The sequence below is a fragment of the Hemiscyllium ocellatum genome, chromosome 22, assembly GCF_020745735.1.
Source record: "Hemiscyllium ocellatum isolate sHemOce1 chromosome 22, sHemOce1.pat.X.cur, whole genome shotgun sequence".
Lineage (NCBI taxonomy): Eukaryota > Metazoa > Chordata > Chondrichthyes > Orectolobiformes > Hemiscylliidae > Hemiscyllium > Hemiscyllium ocellatum.
Window position 1 is genome coordinate 2,132,101 of NC_083422.1, and position 19,527 is coordinate 2,151,627.

Genomic DNA, 19,527 nt, shown 5'->3' on the forward strand with positions numbered 1-19,527 from the left:
GAGTCCACATAGCCACCCTTTTACATGAGAACGTGATATGAGTTAAAGGAGAGTTGAGTTTCTCCAGCACATTCTGTTTTTATTTCCGATCTTCAGTACAGTCAGTTCTGCTATAATGCATGTTACTTATAGAATGTGACTTTCCTTACATGTGCTGAGTATAATATGATTCTGTCCCCATTAGGTTAGATGGCACAGCTATTGTGAGATCACACAAGAACGGAACTATCACTTTAGATTAGAACCGGCCGTATTTAGTAAGGTCGTTCTAGTAAAACATGCGTTTTGTCAACACAAATTTTCTATAGAGACCTTCTGCAGGGCAACTTTCTATATCAGTTTTCCATAGCGCAATTTTCTATAGTGCAAGGCTACAGAGAAAAGCAGTTGTCGCATTATATCAGAATGCCCTGTAGTTTGCTTTTATACATTTGAATTAATACATTGTTGCTCTGTGATAATTTTGTGTGGCACCTAATTGAATGCTTTTGAAAATTCAAATATGCTACATGCATTGGTTCCCCCCCATCGTTTTAGTTACAATCTTATAAAACTATCCTATTTGTCAAAAACTCTGACTTTCACACATGCGTGTTGAGCCTACCTTATGATTTTTCATGTGTCTTGTTACCACGTCCCAAAAAGTAGATTCCAACAATTTTCCTACTGATGTCAGGGTAACTTGCTTATACAGGGCATTCTGGTATAATGCGACAGTTACATTCCTCTGCAACAGAAAATTCCTTGTGCTATAGAAAATCCCGCAAGTAAATCGATATACCCATTCAGTAGAGAGTTTGCGTTATCCAAACAGTACCCACAATTCGCTAAACGTGTTATAGCCAACTTGTCATAGAGATATACTGCATGGAAACAGACCCTTCAGTCCTACCCATCCATGCCGACCAGATATCCCAACCCAATCTAGTGCCACCTGCCAGCACCCGGCCCATATCCCTCCAAACCCTTCCTATTCATATACCCAGCTGAAAATGTGTTGCTGGTCAAAGCACAGCAGGCCAGGCAGCATCTCAGGAATAGGGAATTCGACATTTCGAGCATAAGCCCTTCATCAGGAATTTGAAGGGCTTATGCTCGAAACCTTCCTGATGAAGGGCTTATGCTCGAAGTGTCGAATTCCCTATTCCTGAGATGCTGCCTGGCCTGCTGTGCTTTGACCAGCAACACATTTTCAGCTGTGATCTCCAGCATCTGCAGACCTCATTTTTTACTATTCATATACCCATGCAAATGCCTCTCAAATGTTGCAATTGTACCAGCCTCCACCACTTCCTCTGGCAGCTCATTCCATACACGTACCACCCTCTGTGTAAAAAAGTTGCCCATTAGGTCGCTTTTATATCTTTTCCCTCTCACCCTAAACCTATGCCCTCTAGTTCTGGACTCCCCCACCCCAGGGAAAAGACTTTGCCTATTTGCCCTATCCATGCCTCTCAATTTTGTAAACCTCTATAAGGTCACCCCTCAGCCTCCAACGCACCAAGGAAAACAGCCCCAGCCTGTTCAGCCTCTCCTTATAGCTCAACTCCTCCAACCCTGGCAACATCCTTGTAAATCTTTTCTGAACCCTTTCAAGTTTCACAACATCTCTCCAATAGGAAGGAGACCAGAATCGCACACAATATTCCAACAATGGCCTAACCAATGTCCTGTACAGCCGCAAGATGACCTCCCAACTCCTGTACTCAATACTCTGACCAATAAAGGAGAGCATACCAAACACTGCCTTCACTATCCTATCTACCTGTAACTCCACTTTCAAAGAGCTATGAACCTACACTCCAAGGTCTCTTTGTTCTGGCAACACTCCCTAGGACCTTACCATTAAGTGTATAAGTCCTGTTAAGATTTGCTTTCCCAAAATGCAGCACCTCGCATTTATCTGAATTAAACTCCATCTGCCACCTCTCAGCCCATTGGCTCATCTGATCAAGGTCCCGTTGCAATCTGAGGTAACCTTCTTCATTGTCTACTACACCTCCAACGTTAGTGTCATCTGCAAACTTACTAACCATACTTTTTATGCTCGCATCCAAATCATTTTATATAAATGTCAAAAAGTAGAGGACCCAGCACCGATCATTGTGGCACCTCACTAGTCACAGGCCTCCAGTCTGAAAAACAATCCTACACCACCACCCTCTGTCTTCAACCTTTGAGCCAGTTCTATATCCAAATGGCTAGTTCTCCCTGTATTCCGTGAGATCTAACCTTGCTAAACAGTCTCCCATGGGGAACCTTGTGAACGCTTTACTGAAGTCCAGATAGATCACATCTACTGCTCTGCCCTCATCAATTTTCTTTGTTACTTCTTCAAAAAAACTCAATTAAGTTTGTGAGACATGATTTCTCACGCACAAAGCCATGTTGACCATGCTTAATCAGTCCTTGCCTTTCCAAATACATATACATCCTGTCCCTCAGGATTCCCTCCACAGATGTCAGGCTCACTGGTCTAGTTTCCTGGCTTGACCTTACCACCCTTCTCAAATAGTGGCACCACGTTAGCCAACCTCCAGTCTTCTGGCACCTCACCTGTGACTATTGATGGTACAAATATCTCATCAAGAGGCCCAGGAATCACTTCTCTGGCTTCCCACAGAGTTCTAGGGTACACCTTTACGTGTTTCAAGACATCCAGTACATCCTCCTCTGTAATATGGACATTTTTCAAGGTGTCACCATCTATTTCCCTACATTCTAGATCTTTCATATCCTTTTCCACAGTAAACACTGATGCAAAATACTGGTTTAGTATCTTCCCCCATTTTCTGTGACTCCACATAAAGGCCGCCCTGCTGATCTTTGAGGGGCCCTATTCTCTCCCTAGTTACTCTTTTGTCCTTAATGCAAAAACCCTTTGGATTCTTGTTAATTCTATTTGCCAAAGCTATCTGTGTTGATGAAACACACATTATACCAGAACTACCTTTTGTTTCTTTATTCTCTTTTCCTCCTGTCTTGAACAACAAGGCCATGCTTCCTGTCTTCTAATCCTCAGAGACCAATTCTAGAATCCAAGAAATTATAGAAGAATGAAACCTATGCGCCCAATACCTGCATAGCCACATTTCGAAAATCCTAGCATGTAGGTCATTTGGATTGAAGTACGATCATGGCCTCCCTGGTCTGTTGTAGTAGTATGACCTCTACCATGGAGTGCAAAAACTGCAGCCAGCCATTGTACTGCCACTTCAAAGGAGAATTGCTACCTGATTGTTATCTCTTACCTTAAATACATGTCCCCTAGTAATAGACATTTCAACTCTGGTAAAAAGATTCTGACTGTCAATCCTATCTATGCCTCTCATAATTTTAGAAACTTCTATCAAGTCTCCCCTCAGCCTCTGCTACTCCAGAGAAAACACCCAGGGTTTGTCCAACGCTCTTTACAGTGCATAACCTCTGATCCAGGTAACATCCCAGTATGCCCCTTTTGCACCCTATCCAAAGCCACCACATCCTTCCTGTAATGTTAAATGCAATATTCTAAGTGTGGCCTAACCAAAGTCTTATAAAGCTGCAAAATGACTTCCTGACTCTTGTATTCCATGCTGCAACCAAGAAAGGCAAGCATGACGTATGCCCTCTTTACCATTCTATCTACTTATGTGGCCACTTTCAGGGAGCTTTGGACTAGAACCTCAAGATCCCCCATACATCAGTGTGGTTCAGGATCCTGCCATTGACTCTATTCTTTCCCTTTATATTTGATGAGCCCCCCAAGTGCAAAGCTTCACAGTTGCCTGGATTAAACTCCATCTGACATTTCTCCGCTGATATCTGCAACTGATCTATATATCACAAATAGCAGAGATCCCAGTATGGATCTCTGCAGAACACAACTAGTCATGGACATCCAGCCAGAAAAGCACCTTTCCACCACTACCCTCTCTCTATGGGCAAGCCAATTCTGAATCTAACCAGCCAGGTCACCACGCATCCAAAATATCTTAATCTTCTCGATGAGCCTACCATGAGAGACCTTGTCGAAAGTCTTACGAAAATCCATGTAGACAACATCCACTGTTCTACCTTGATCAATCACCTTTGTCACTACCTCAAAAAAAATCAAGTTAGCAAGAAATGACCTGCCCCACACAAAGCCATGCTGACAGTCCCGAATTAGGCCATGCTTTTCCAGATGGTGTGTAAATCATATGTAGCAATTTGGATTTGTGACTCTCAAATGTGATACAGCCCCATCCTGCCACACCAGGGAAAGTGTTGAGATAGCCTGCATCTGGTTATTTATGTTCCAGCTGCGCACGTCTCCCGCTTCTCATATGAAGAAGGTTGCTGGGATTTTGCTGATGATATACTCATCATGGTCTGGAAGACCAGACTAGAGGCTGGGAATTCTGTGTTAAGTAACTCACCTCCTGACTTCTCAAATTATGTCCACCACCTACAAGGCACAAGTCAGGATTGTGATGTAATACTCTTCATTTGCCTGTATGACTACACTCAAGAAGCTCAACACCATCCAGTCAAGGCAGCCAACTTGATTGGGGCCTCATCTAACACCTTAATATTCACTTCCTTCACCACTGGTGGCAGAAGTGTGTGCAACCGCCAAAGTACATGGAAAGTATTTGCCATGAATCTTTTTACTGCACTTTCCAAATCAGTGACCTCTTTTACTTAGAAAGCCAGGGCAGCAGATACATAGGAATGTGTCTGTGTGGGATACTTTTCGGAGGGTCGCTGCAGACATGTTGGGCCAAATGGTCTGTCACCACACTGTAGAGATTCTAACTTCCACAAGGAAACAAGGAGACGGCCACTTCACACCCTCAGGTTTGCAATCAGGATCTGTGTATATTATTGAAGCTATAAAGTTAGTGGAAGAGAAACATTAGTGCACCCACCATTTAGGAGTATCCATGAGGCAAAGGCATATCTGCAGGCTTAGAGGTGAAAAGTCAATACTTGGGTTTGAAGGCACAGCAATGCTGGAGTACCCTTCCAAAGTAGAAAATTCAGTATTAAGGCAGAGAACTACCTTTTTTTATCCTAGAAGTAGTCAATTAGTTTCTTCAAATCCAGGGGTGAACTAGTGACCAATTAATGTCATTGTGTCTACCAGTTGGTTCATGGCCAGTGGTCAACAAATATAACATTTAGAGCAGTTCCATTCCTTGGCCAAGAGGAACAGTGATTTTGGCCTCCAGTTCTTGTCAGTTTGCCAGTTAGCGTTCCTTGGCTGGGGGAAGTTAAATCCCCAGGACTGTGGCAAGGGGGAGGTGGTGATCCAGGCAAAAGGCTTGAACTCCTCTGGCAGTAAGACCTACCTCTGACCCATTAGAAGTCCAGAAAATTTGTCCCAGTTTATCCTGGTGAAGGATGTTACAATATAGGCTACTGATGCATACATATCCTCCACAAGTCAACAGGATCCATGACCATGAGGAGTATATCATCAGCAAAAGGTGGTAGGCTCAGTGCTCAGCCAAATCCAAACAATCTTATTTGTATGAAAAGCAGGAGACTTGTGCAGCTGGAATATAAATAGCCAGATATGGCACATCCCAACACTTTTTCTGGTATGGCACTAGTTCTGGGGCAGGAAGGAGCTGTATCACTTGTCTAACATGTGTCACAGTCTAAGCAAATAATGCAAGTAGGGAGGTGGCAATAGCTTTAAAAGGTAGTAAAAGCTAAGAAAAGATCTCCAAGAAAGAGATCTCTGATCCCTCTGGTCTTGCCCAGGGGACTTATCAATCTTAAAATTCACCAAAGTTTCCAACACATTAACTTCATCAATCTTGATCTGTTCAAACCCATATCCCAGTTCCTCAAAGTTCTCACTCACAACAAGATCCCTTTCCTTAGTGAAAACTGAGGCAAAAAAACTCATTTCGGGCTTCCCCATCTGCTCAGATTCCACGCACAAGTTCCCTACGATATCCCTAACCGGTCCTATCTTCTCTCTGATCATTCTCTTATTCCTCACGTATGAGTAAAATGCTTTGGGTTCTCCCTAATCCTTCCTGCCAAACCTTTCTCGTGTCCCCTCCTGGCACTCCTCAGTCCATTTCTGAGCTCCTTTCTAGCAAGCCTGTAATCCTCTAAAGCTGAGCTAGACCCTTGCTTCCTCCACCTTATGTAAGCTGCCTTCTTCCTTTTGACGAGAAACTCCTCTGTTCTCGTCATCCAAGGCTCTTTAATATTACACCTTCTTACCTGTCTCAGAGGAACAAATTTGTGCATCACTCACAACAACTGCTCCTTAAACAGTCTCCACATGTCTGCTGTGCCCTTTCTGTCGAACAATTGTTCCCAGTCTGTACTTTCCAACTCCTGTCTGATAGCGCCATAATTTCCTTTTCCCCAATTAATGATCTTCCCTCAGTAACTGCTCCTTTCCCTCTCCAAGGCTATGGTAAATGTGAGGCAGCGTGGTCACTGTCACCAAAGTGTTCTCTCACCACGAGATCTGACACCTGTTCTGGCTCATTGCTGAGGACCAAATCCAAAATGGCCTCTCATCGGCCTGCCTACATACTGAGCAAGGAAACCCTCCTGAACACACCTAACAAAAACGACTCCATCCAAACCATCTGCACTAAGGAGGTTCCAGTCGATATTGAGAAAGTTGAAGTCACCCATAATAACAACCTTGCTACATCTGCATTTTTCCAAAATCTGCCAGCTTATCAGTTCTTCAATCTCTCTACCGCTATTAGCAGGTCTGTAGAAAACCTCCGATGAGGTGGCTGCTCATTTGCTGTTTCTAACTTCCACCCATATTGACTCAGTAGGCAAACCTTCCTCACAACCTTCGTTTCTGTAGCTGTGACGCACTCTCGGATTAGCAATGCTACACCCCCTCCTCTTTTGCCACCCTCCCTGTTCTTTTTAAACGTTCTAAACCCTGGAACATCAAGCAACCATTTCTGCCCCTGTGAAACCCACATCTCTGTTATGGCCACAACATCATAGCCCCAAGTACTGTTCCATGACTGAGTTCATCACTCTTCATATTTTCAAGCTAATTTTATTTCTGGATGAATAACCTGTGAAATATTTTGAATATTTTATTTAATTAGTGAGCCCTGACTGGTGCATCTAATTAGTGAAGACACCCACAGTGATAAAGGAACCACAAACCCGTTCTTACTAATGCCCCTAACACTATGGGCAATTTAACATGGCCAATTCACCTAAATTGCACATCTTTGGACTATGGGAGGAAACCGGAACACCCGGAGGAAACCCACGCAGACACGGGAGAATGTGCAAACTCCACATAGACAGACACCTGAGGTTGGAATTGAACCTGGGACCCTGGTGCTATGAGGCAGCAGTGCTAACCACTGTGCCGCCCCTAAGAAGATGAATAAACATAAAATGAGAGGAAAGCCTTAAAAAAAATCAAAATGTCTGTTCAACAATGCACAGTGTTAGTAATAAAACTGGGAAATTGAGACAATTATACTTTGGTGGGGGTTCTAGACGTGGTAGGGATTACGGGTTCAAGATTGGAGGTGGTTAACTGGCTCAGTGGTTAGTACTGTTGCCTCAGCGCCAGGGACCTGGGTTCGGTTCCAGCCTCAGGTGAATGTCTGTGGGGAGTTTGCACATTCTCCCAATGTCTGTGTGGGCTTTCTCTGGGTGTTCCCACAGTCCAAACATGTGCAGGTTAGGTGAATTGGCCATGCTAAATTGACCATAGCATTCAGGGATGTGTAGATTAGATGCATTAGTCAGGGGTAAATGTAGAATAATAGGGTAGGGGAATGGGTTTGGGTACTCTTCAGACGGTCAATGTGGACTTGTTGGACTGAAGGGCCTGATTCCACGTTGTAGGGATTCTATATAAAAAAAGGATTGGGAATTAAATATTGCAGGGTATGACATATTTAGAAAGAAATGGATGGGGAAAGTGAAGAGGTAGATAACTGCTTATCTGGGATAATAAAGTGCCAGGAGAAAAAGGGACACAGCAAGATAAAAATAGAATCCATAGATTGTGATTATTTTTGAAAAAAGGAACTATCACACAGATAGGTGTAGGTCATAGATTATCGATAGTGGAAGGGAAATGGAAGAAAATATGCAAATTAGAAGCTTTTTTTAAAAATCATAGGTGATTTCAGCTACACTGATGCTACTGCAATTTGATAGGAGTGATAAGAAAAGTAGATAAGGGAATGGGGTTCCTCCAATGTGTAAAAAGATTCACTATTGGATCTAATGACATGGAAGCAGCCAGAACAGGTGGAAAAGCAAATGTTTTGGAACATCAGAGCAATAGTGATCATAATATAATGTACTTCAAGATAAGAAATGAGAAAGACCAGGTTAATAGATGGAATAAAAGCCGATTTTGTAGGACACACCATAGAGGAGTACATGTTATACTGAAAGCTTACAATTATGGAGTTTTTGAATAAGATATAATATGTTCAAAAATTGCAAACCTCCAGTTCTCTGACACCGTGGGCGGCATGGTGGCACAGTGGTTAGCACTGCTGCCTCACAGCGCCAGAGATCCGGGTTCAATTCCTGCCTCAGGCGACTGACTATGTGGAGTTTGCACATTCTCCCAGTGTCTGCGTGGGTTTCCTCCGGGTACTCCGGTTTCCTCCCACAGTCCAAAGATGTGCAGGTTAGGTGAATTGGCCATGCTAAATTGCCCGAAGTGTTAGGTGAAGGGGTAAATATAGGGGAATGGGTTTGGGTGGGTTGCGCTTCGGCGGGTTGGTGTGGGCTTGGTCGGGCTGAAGGGTCTGTTTCCACACTGTAAGTAATCTAATCTAATCTAATCAAATTCCAATGTAGCCAAAGCCTTTGTTTTATTTCACCCTTATTTGCCTCAGCAACTCGGGGTGCTTGCAATCTGTAGTTTAGGATGCTTGGAGTGCTGCCAAACTTCTATCAAGTCCTTTATTTGATCCAATCCAATTTGTTTATCTCCTTTTACCTGATATTGGCACATCCTTGACTTTGTTCAGGAGGTACAAAGTACACAGACAACACTCTGCCTTCAAAAGATTATTTTGATTTTTGTCCCTAATTGGCTTTACTTCTCCTTTTATAATATTTATCTTCATAAAAGGCTTTAGTGTTCTTTTAATCGGCTTTCGTTTCCAATGAACTACACTTTTGAGATTAGACTAGATTCCCTATAGTGTGGAAACAGTCTTTATGGCCCAACAAGTCCACACTGACCCGCCAAAGCGCAACCCACCCAGACCCAATCCCCTACATTTACCCCTTCACCTAACACTATAGGCAATTTAGCATGCCCAATTCACCTAATCTGCACATTTTTTTAAAAAACTGTGGGAGGAAACCGGAGGACACCCATGCAGACATGGGGAGAATGTGCAAACTCCACAGTTGCCTGAGGCACGAATTGAACCCGGGTCTTTGGCGCTGTGAGGCAGCAGTGCTAACCACTGTGCCACCCACTTGATTCCTTATCAATTCCTTGAAAATAGGGATAGTATCTGTAATAATATCATTATACAAACTCAAAATGTATAGAAATGCTGCACAAGCAGGGAAAAGCAAGGAAAGGCCTATCTATCAGTCAATAGACATGATTTGTAAGCAGAATTAAACCTTTCTCCTGATCAGGCTCTGATATACTGAGGGTTTCATGGGTTTTCGAAAACTGGGGGGAGAGAGGGAGGGAAGGCAGGAAGGAAAAGGGAGAGAGAAACACAGAGAGAAGAAAGCGAAAGAAAAAAAGAGAATGAAGGAGCAAGAGAGTGAAAGTAAGAATGAAAAATGAGAAAATTAAGGGATGAAAAAGTCCCACCCACTCCCCCATTTATTTTTCTGCAACCTTCCCCATGCCCAGTCGTGACAAAGAGTCCTGCCGAGACAAAGAGTCCTGCCGAAACGTCAACACTCCTCGTCCTCGGATGCTGTCTGACCTGCTATGCTTTTTCCAGTGCCACATGTTATTGATGCTGATTCTCCAGCATCTGCAGTCCTCACTATCTGCCACAGGAAGCAAGAATGAAAGAGAGAGACAGACAGAGATAGAGATAGATATGGAGAGAGGTAGAGAGCACAAAAGAGAAACAGTGATAGAAAATGGAGAAAGTATGAGTGGGAAACAATGAGAAAGAGACCGTGTGTGGGCAAGGACATATGTGGGGTATGAGGCAAGCCACACTGGGGGTGTGGGGTGCACATAGGAGTTCAGCACATGGGAGAGTGCATGGGAGGAATGCATGGAGAGGATGCATGACAGATAGCATGTGTGGAGGGGATGATGTGGGTTGGAGGCCCATGAAGTGGTGGGGCAGTGTATGTGGGCAAGCCTGGGAGTGGGAGATATGTGATGTAGTATGCATACGCATTCATGGTTATGTATGTGGGGGTCACCGGTGTGTCTGGGCTCACGTGAGTGTGTGGAGCAGTGAGTGTGTGTGTGCATGGGCCATGTGGTGTGGGGAGGAGCTCATGTGCAAGGAGTGCATGCATGTGTTGTGTGCACGTGCAGGGGAATTAATGTGCGTCTACGGATGTAATGTGTGTGTGAGGGGCTTGGAAGTGAAGGTACATGGGAGTGATGAATGTCTTGTTGTGTGCGCGCACAGGGTAGAGGTTGGTTAGGTGTACATGCAATGGATCTTTGTGTTTGTGTGGGCCACATGTGTATGCTTTTGTGCAGTGGTACATGCGCTGGATAGGGGAGGTTGGGAGGTGAAGGGAGGCATAGTTTGTCCTGGATGATATCGAGTTTATTGACTGTTGTTGCAGCTGCATTCATCCAGGCAAATGGAGAGTACTCAATCATAATCTTGACTTGTGCCTTACGGGTAATGGACAGGCTGTGGGGAGTCAGGAGGTGAATTAGTAACTGCACGATTCCTCTTAACCTTTTACCTGTTCTTGTTGCCGCAGCATTTATATAGCTAGTCCAGTTCAATTTCTGCTCAATGGTAAACTCCAGGATATTGATAGTGGGATAAGCAGCAATAATAATGCCATTGAATATCAAGGGATGATGGTTAGATTCTCATTTATCGGAGGTGATCATTGTCTGGCTCTTGTACTGCACAAATGTTATTTGCTACTTGTCCTTCCTCCTATTGTCTATATTGTATTGATCTTACTGCATCCAGAAACTGCATACTTACTGCTTCAGTAACTGAGGAGTCATGAATGGTGCTAAACATCATGCAATCATCAGCAAACATCCTCACTTCTGTTGGGGGAGGGGTGGTCATTGATGACATAGCTGAGATTATCAGAATAGGAATTAACTTGAAGAACTCCTGCAAATGAGATGAATGAACTTCATTCATCTATCTTCCTTTGTACCAGGTATTACTCCAACCAATGAAGACATTTCTCCTGATTCCCAATGATTCTAGTTGAATCAACCAGATACATTTCTGGATTGTTAAGAATGGGAGAAGCAAAAAACCAGAAAACGAAGCAACCTATTTTGCAAAAATTAGCAATAGCTACTTATCCATATTGATCAATGTATTAGCTCAGAACCATCATCAAAATATCCCCAGAAATCTGTCTCATTCATCAGTTTGACAAAACAGGGATAACAGGTTAGTAAAGATGCCTCGAGAAAGAAGCAGGACAGAAAACTGGTAAGCTTTATTATTTTCATCCACAATAATATGTATTTTGTAACCTATCAGAGATTCAGTAAAGCACCAATTAGTTTTATCAAGGAACTGTCTATATCAGTTTATGTTTTAAGAAAGCAATTCTTGATTTCTCTGCTTCTAACACTGACTGCCATTTCATTCCCTGATTTAATCTAATATTAATCAGTTGCTATATTCCACATTTTGTTTATGGTACTGTAATATACTTTGGGCCTTTATATGTTATGCATATTTTTGATTCCTTTGTAAGTCACACATTTAGGTTTGAGAATCAAGATAACCGAGCCAATATTATAGTGAAAGTCCATCGAGCAGTGGTTTGCATAATGCATCCCCAAGTGCTAAAGTTTGGACAACTTATAGATGTCATATATAAACATTATAGTTTGCTCTGGAACAGCATCACCTTAGAAGCATCTTAGGATTTATGTGGGAGGTTAAACGAACAAACATGAACATCCAAGACAGACAACACACGATAAACTGATATGGACTCAGCATGTCATCAGAATGCCTGACAACTTCTCAAGCTGGTATTAATAGATTTGCCAGACAGTTTGATCACACAGGGCTGAAGAAAACGTGTTCAAGACAATCTTAAAAATTCCATGAAGTCCCATTAACATTGGGAAGCAGATGTTCGATTGCAATTAAAAGGGTGATTCATGAAAAGATTTTTAAACAAGATGAGTCACTGAGATGGTTAAAAACTACTCAAATCAACAATCTGCTCCCAACTCTACCAAATGTTCTCATACTGGGTGAACCTGCAAGGCCAAGACAGATTCATATCCTAAGACATCTGTGATTTCACAGCCAACACCAGGCCATTAGCAAGGATGAATCACCTTTGATATGTCAGATTGCCACTTTTTAGCCATCCGGTATGATAGAATTGTTACAGTGGAGAAGTAAGCTCTGTAGCCCATCGTGTCTACCCTAGCTCTCAGAGCATTTTGACTTAGTGCCAATTTTCTGTAATCCTGCACATTATTTCTCTTTAAATAATCATCCAATGCCCCAAATGCTCAATTGAACCTGCATCTGTTTCAGCTCCAGGTAATATATTCCAAACACAAATTACTTATAGAGTCCAACAGCATGTAAACAGACCCATCAGTCCAACCCGTCCATGCTGAACATAATACCAAACTAAACTACACCCACCTGTCTTCTTCTGGCCCACATCCTTCCAACCTTTCCTAAACATGTAATTATCCAAATGCCTTTTAAAACATTGTAATTATGCCCGTATCTACCACTTCCTCTGGAGGTTCATTCACATGCAAACCACCCTCTGCATAAAAGAATTGGCCCCAATCTTTTTTAATTGTTTCTCCCCTCACCTTAAAAATGTGTCCCCACTCTTGAAATCCTCCATCCTAGTGAAAAGATACCATTAGCCCCACCTATACCTATCAACCGCCTACGCTCTAATGAAAAAAGTATCATCCGATGCAGCCTTACTTTATAACTCAAACCTTCCATACCCAACAACACTAGTAAATCTCTTCTGAAACCTCCAGCTTGACAATATTCTTCCTATAACTGGTCGACCAGAACTCGACACAGTACTCCAGAAAAGGTCTCACCAATATCCTGTACTTCGTGTGAAAAACCGTTTCTTCCTCTCCACGCATTTGTTTATTTTGCAAAATATCTACATTTGAGATTGAGCATTCCTCTAATCCTCCGAATTGAGTTTTCAACATGAACTTTCTGAGCTCTGAAATTTCCATCATACATTTCTTTCCATATCAATCATTAGAAAGAATGTTCGCGGATGGATCTTATAAAAAGATCAATTTGTAAATCTGACGTGTGTTTCATGCTCTAAATGTTTAAAGATGCTCCCAAAGCCTGATTCCCCAGGGTGCAGTACTAAACCGTGCCGCGAGGATCCACTCGCTCCACTTCACCGGCATCTCCCGAGATTGTCGCGTCACTGATCTTTAATTGGTTAGTTGGATGTCAATCTAAGATATTCCACCGTTGATTGGTGAGTATTTACCGGGAGGGCGGGTGAGTTAAAGTTGGGTGAGGCCTGCCGACAGGTGAGCCGGAACCGAAGGTTGTCTTTTTCCAATGTTTGTTGAGGTCACGCGACGGACTAACGGCTGGAACTGAGCGCGCGCTCGGCATGGAGCGCGCGCCTAGGGGGTCCAGGGCAGGGCCGCGCAACCACTGTCAGCGCTTCAACTACATCTGTCTCAAAATCATCCTCATCATTTATTCCACTTTCTTCTGGGTAAGTGGCAACAGGGAGGGGCAGTGGTTTGAATCTGTGCGTGTGTATGACTCACAGCAACTCCGAGTGAGAGTACCTTCTGTCAACACAGAGGGGCCCCACCCAGGAGACTCAAGGGAATGGAGAGATTCCCACCCCGCACGGTGAGCCCGTACATTAGTATCCCGGGGAAACATTACATACAGCCCTTACACAGGTGTCCTAACCCGGGCAGACAACATCCAGAGGTGGTGGCTTGGAGAACCCCGACCCTGAAAAGTTGGCACAAGGAATGTCGTTATTTTGAGGATCTGGCAGGGTCAGCCCCCATCGCAGGGAGAGATCCCAACCAAGGTACACAACATAGTGCTTCCAACCTTGGAGACCCAGTGTGGATTTGACAATGTGTCTGGCATAGAGCATCCCTTGTGTTTTGACACTTATACTTCAGACAAAGCGTTGTGCTTAGTAACAGCAATGGACCTGAAACCAGAACACTTTGGCATTCATTAAATATAGCGTTTAGTCTCTTACTTGCACATATAACAGTATAGCCCTATACAGACCCTTCAGTCCTTGATGTTGTGCTGACGTTTTATCCTAGTCTAAGATCAAACTAACCTACATACGATTTTTACTATCATCCACGTGCCTATCCAAGAGTCACTTAAATGTCCCTAATGCATCTGACTCTATTATCAATTATTGGTAGTGCATTCCATGCACCCATCTCTCTCTCTCTGTGTAAAGGGCCTACCTCTGACATCTTCTTTCAACTCTCCTCCAATCACCTTAAAATTATGTCCTGTCGTGATTGCCATTTCTGCCCCTGGAGAAAGTCTGTGACTATTTGAGGGCAGCATGGTGGCTCAGTGGTTAGCACTGCTGCCTCAGCGCCAGGGACCTGGGTTTGATTCCAGCCTGGGGTGTCTGTCTGTGTGGAGTTTGCACATTGTCCCTGTGTCTACGTGGGTTTCCTCCCACAGTCCAAAGATGTGCAGGTTAGGTGAATTGGCCATAATGTCAGGTGCGTTAGTCAGAGGGAAATGGGTCTGGGTGGGTTACTCTTCAAAGGGTCGGTGTGGACTTTTTGGATTAAAGGGCCTGTTTCCACACTGCAGGGAATCTATCTAATCTATTCACACTATGCCTCCTATTATCTTGTACACTTCTATCAAGTCGCCTCTCACCCTTCTTTGCTCCAATGAGAAAAGCTTTCGCTCCCTCAGCCTTTCTTCATAAGATATACCCTCCAATCCAGGCAGCATCCTGGTAAATCTCCTCTGCACCCTCTCTAAAGTTTCCACATCCTTCCTATAATGAGGTGACCAGAACTGAACAATATTCCAAGTGTGGTCTAACCAGTGCTCTAAAGAGCTGCAGCATATCCTTGTGGCTCTTAAGCTCAATCATCCCGCTAATGAAAGCCAGCACACCTTCTTAACAACTCTATCAATTTGGGTGGCAACTTTCAGGGATCTATGAACATGGACCCCAAGATCCCTTTGTTCTTCCATGTGACCAGGAACCCTGCCTTTAACTCTGTCATCAGCATTCAAATTCAACCTTCCAAAATGAATCACTTCACACTTTTCCAGGTTGAACTCCATCTGCTGCATCTCAGCCCAGCTCTTTATCCTGTCAATGTCTCTTTGCAACCTACAACAACCTTCCATATGATCCATTACTCTACCAACCTTGTGCAAACTTACTAACCCATCCTTCCACTTCCTCTCCAAGTCATTTATAAAAACACAAAGAGCAGAGATCCCAGAACAGATCACCGCTGAACACCAACGTCACTGAGCTCCAGGCTGAATGCTTTCCATCTACTACCAATGTCTGTCTTCTGTGGGCCAGCCAATTCTGTATCCAGACAGCCAAATCTCCCTGAATCCCATGCTTCCTTACTTTCTGAATAAGTCTACCATGGGGAACCTTATCAGACACCTTGCTAAAATCCATGTACACCATATCCATTACTCTACCTTTATCAATGTGTTTTGTCCCATCCTCAAAGAATTCAGTAAGGCTTGTGAGCCATGACCTGCTCCTCTCAAAGCTATGCTGACTATATCTAATCAAACTATGCTTTTCCTAGTAATCATAAATCCTGTCTTTCCGAATCCTTTCCATTAATTTGCCCACTATAGATGTAAGACTGACTGGTCTGTAAGGTTATCTCTATTCCCTTTCTTGAACAAGGGGAGTAACATTTGCCACCTTCCAATCATCTGGTACTCCTCCAGTGGACAGTGAGGACGCAAAGATCATTGCCAAAGGCGCAGCAGTCTCTTCCCTCGCTTCCTGTAGTAACCTTGGGCATATGCTGTCTGGCCCAGGAAACTTATCTATCCTTGTGTTTCTCAAAATTTTCAGCACATCCTCCTCCTTAACATCAACCTGTTCGAGCCTATCAGTCTGTTTCACCCCTGTCCTCACAAACGTCAGGGTCCTTCTCAGTAGTGAAAACTGAAGCAAAGTATTCATTACCCTCCCCTACCATCTCCAACTCCAAACAAACGTCCCCTCCTCTATCCCTGATTGACCCTACTCTCAGTCTGGCCATCCTCTTGATCCTCACGTAAGTGTAAAATACCTTCAGGTTTTCCTTAATCCTACCCACTAAAGCTTTTTCATGCCCCCATTTAGCTCTCCTAAGTCTATTCTTCAGTTCCTTCCTGACTTCCGTGCAATCCACGAGCCCTGTCTGATCCTTGCCTCCTCAATCTTAATTAAGCTTCCTTCTTCCTCTTGACTAGATGTTCCAAATCCCTTGTCACCCATGGTCCTTTCTACCTACCATCCCTTCCTTGTATCAGTGGGACAAGCCTGTCCAGCACAATCAGCAAGTGCTCCCTTAACAACCTCCACATTTCTATCATGCATTTCCCTAAGTTCCTAATTTAGGCTTCTCAATTCCTGCCTAACAGCATTGTAATTCCCCTTCCCCAATTAAATACTTTCCCCTATCGAGTGCTGTTATTCTTCTCTGTGACTATAGTAAAGATCAGGAGTTGTGATCACTATCACCAAACTGCTCTTTCCCCCTGAGAGATCTGACACCTGGCCTGGTTCATTGCCAAGCACAAAATCCAATATGGTCTACCCTTTAGGTGGTGTGTGTGTGTGTGTGTGTGTGAGAGAGAGAGAGAGAGAGAGAGAGAGATCCTCAGGGTTGTTTGAAGTTGTTACACATTACAAAGTCCAAGTTCAGGCAGGCATGAAAGAACAAGTGCACTCTATTTAAACTTTTCATGAGCTCAAGATACATATCCAATTGCAACCAATGAAACAGTCGTGCTTTTGAGAGGCAGCCAATGGGATTGAAGAGATGGTGATAAGGCATTGTCTGTGCTTTGGTAGTTGTAGGAAACATGGCATGAAGTTTATCCACTGCAAGGTTCCACAGTAGATAGTGGGCAAATCACCAATTGGTTCAGGTCTGAATGATTAGCAAATACCAGGAGACCTATGTTGTCTTTCACAATGCCATGGGAATCTTTATGTTCAGAGGGCAGGTTGGACTGATTGAAGTCCTAACTGAATAATAAGACAGAAGAAGCACTTTTGAAGTGTATTCATTTTTGTAATACAAGAAGCATGACAGCACACAAATTGAAGAATAAATATGGGCCTACTTCTTTGCATTTCCAGGAATAGTGGCATGCGAACTTTTATATCTATCCATTCATAAACCAGGCAAATGGGAACCTGATTTGACCGTGTCACCAACTGTACAACTTTCCTTCAGCATTGAATTGATGTCTGACCAACATTACATACCCAGAATGTAACCCACAGCTCTGTAGCTTAGAGGGAAAAGTTCTAGCAGTAAAGTCAGGCTTTTTATGCGATTTAGTTTTTGTATGGTGAATATTAACATCCCTGAGATCTCCCAGTCTCTTCCCTGAAGTGGTTGTGCAGGTGCTCCAGGAGTCTATCTTTGCTGAATTTCAAAATATTGCCAGGGATTCGAACTACTCCAGAGACTTCTTAATTTTTTCAACTGACGTACTGACTTAGTAGCCTGGAGTCTGATTTTGATGTGGTATAGAGGAATGCAGTTGAAATTGGAATTGAATACAGAATCTTGGTTGATAGGTTCTACAAAATGTTCTCGCCAGCAAGCACTCACTGCCTGGCTGCTCTTAGTCAGCTCCGTTCCATATTTGGTTCTCTGGGATCTCTGAGTCGACATTGCATTTCAAGCCTAGGTTTCATGTCCATTAAGGTGATCGATTTATTGGCTGTAACAGTAAAAAATGGTATGTTGTGCAATGAAGGCACCTTCATGTTTCAGAAGGGAGTTTGCCATCCTTGCCATTGCATTCCTTGGGGAGAAGTTTGAGATTAAGTTACCTGATAATATTGAGCTGGTTCCTAAAGGCTCTTTCATGGACCCTATGATCTACCTCACTATGCAGGAAGTTGTTGGAGTGAAATGCCTGAAATTGATTATCATTGTTAGTGATGCTTTCACTGTCCAATGAGTGGAGTTTAGTGGACTAAAAGAGACAGTGTAATGTTTGGTCAGTGCATTGTCTTGACAGAACATTACATTATAATCCTCTTTAGCCGTAGGCGAGGTCTCAGAAGTAAGGAGAGTAATCAATGTTGCTTCTTTTTTGAAGAAGGACAACAGGAATAATCTCAGAAATTTTTGACCAGTGAGCCTTAAAATAGTGGTAAGGAAATTATTGGAGATAATTTTTATGGACAGGATTTACTTGTATTTGGAAGAGAACAGAATATTAGGAATGTTTCAACTGACAGAATGATTTGAAGACTGACTTAATAGCCTGGAGTCTGATTTTGATGTGGTATTGAGGAATGCAGTTGAAGTCAATCAAATTGAACACAGAATCTTGGTTGACAAGTTCTGCAAATTATTCTCTCCAGCTAGCACTCAATGCCTGTCTGCCCTTAATCAGCATGGCTTGGTGTAGGGAGGTCTTGTCTCACAAATTTGATTGAGTTTTTGAGAAGTAACGAAAATGATTGAGGGTAGAGCAGTGGATGTTGTTTGCATGGACTTTGCTAAAGCATTTAACAAAGTTCCTCCTGGTCGGCTGGTCCAGATGATTAATTTGCAAGGGATCTGCAGTGAGTTGGTAAGTTGGCTACAAAATTGGCTTGATCAAAGAAGATGGAATAGTTTTACGGGGTGTACAACTGGAGGTCTGTGATCAGTGATGTTCTTCAAGACTCAGTGCTGGGACCTCTGTTGTAATTTATTTCATGATTTGGATGGAAGTGCAGATGGTCTGGTTGGTATGTTTGCAGGCGACATGAAAACTTATAGAGTTGTGGATGGTAAGGAAGGATAACAAAGGTTACAGCAGGATACAGATCATTTGGAAAGTTGGGCAAAGAAATGGCCAAAGAAATTGCCAAAGAAGGTTAATCCAGACAAGTGTAAAGTGATGCATTTTGGGAGAAGAAAGTATACAGTAAATGGCTAGGACCCTTAAGAGCTTTGATATGCAGAGACATCTTGGAATGCAACTCCATAGTTCTCTGAAAGCAGCAACACAAGTAGCTAAGGTGATCAAGGAGCCATATGGCATACTTGCCTTCATTGGTTGGGACATTAAGTATAAAAATTGTTGTCATGTTTAGCTGTGTAAAACAGGTTGGGCAAACTTGAATTGTTTTCGCTAGAACGTTGGGGGCTGAGGG

The 19,527-nt window shown here is 43.1% G+C and overlaps 1 protein-coding gene across 3 annotated transcripts in view; it reads left to right on the forward strand.

Moving 5' to 3' along the window:
* The first annotated feature begins 13,665 nt into the window (after window positions 1-13,665).
* Window positions 13,666-19,527, forward strand: part of tspan15 (tetraspanin 15) — a 197,632-nt gene continuing 191,770 nt past the window's right edge. For all 3 annotated transcript variants that reach the window (XM_060841826.1, XM_060841827.1, XM_060841828.1), the window contains exon 1: window positions 13,666-13,866. In XM_060841826.1, coding sequence (XP_060697809.1) covers window positions 13,759-13,866 — 108 coding nt within the window. In that variant the 5' untranslated portion in view covers window positions 13,666-13,758. The remainder of the gene's footprint in view (window positions 13,867-19,527) is intronic.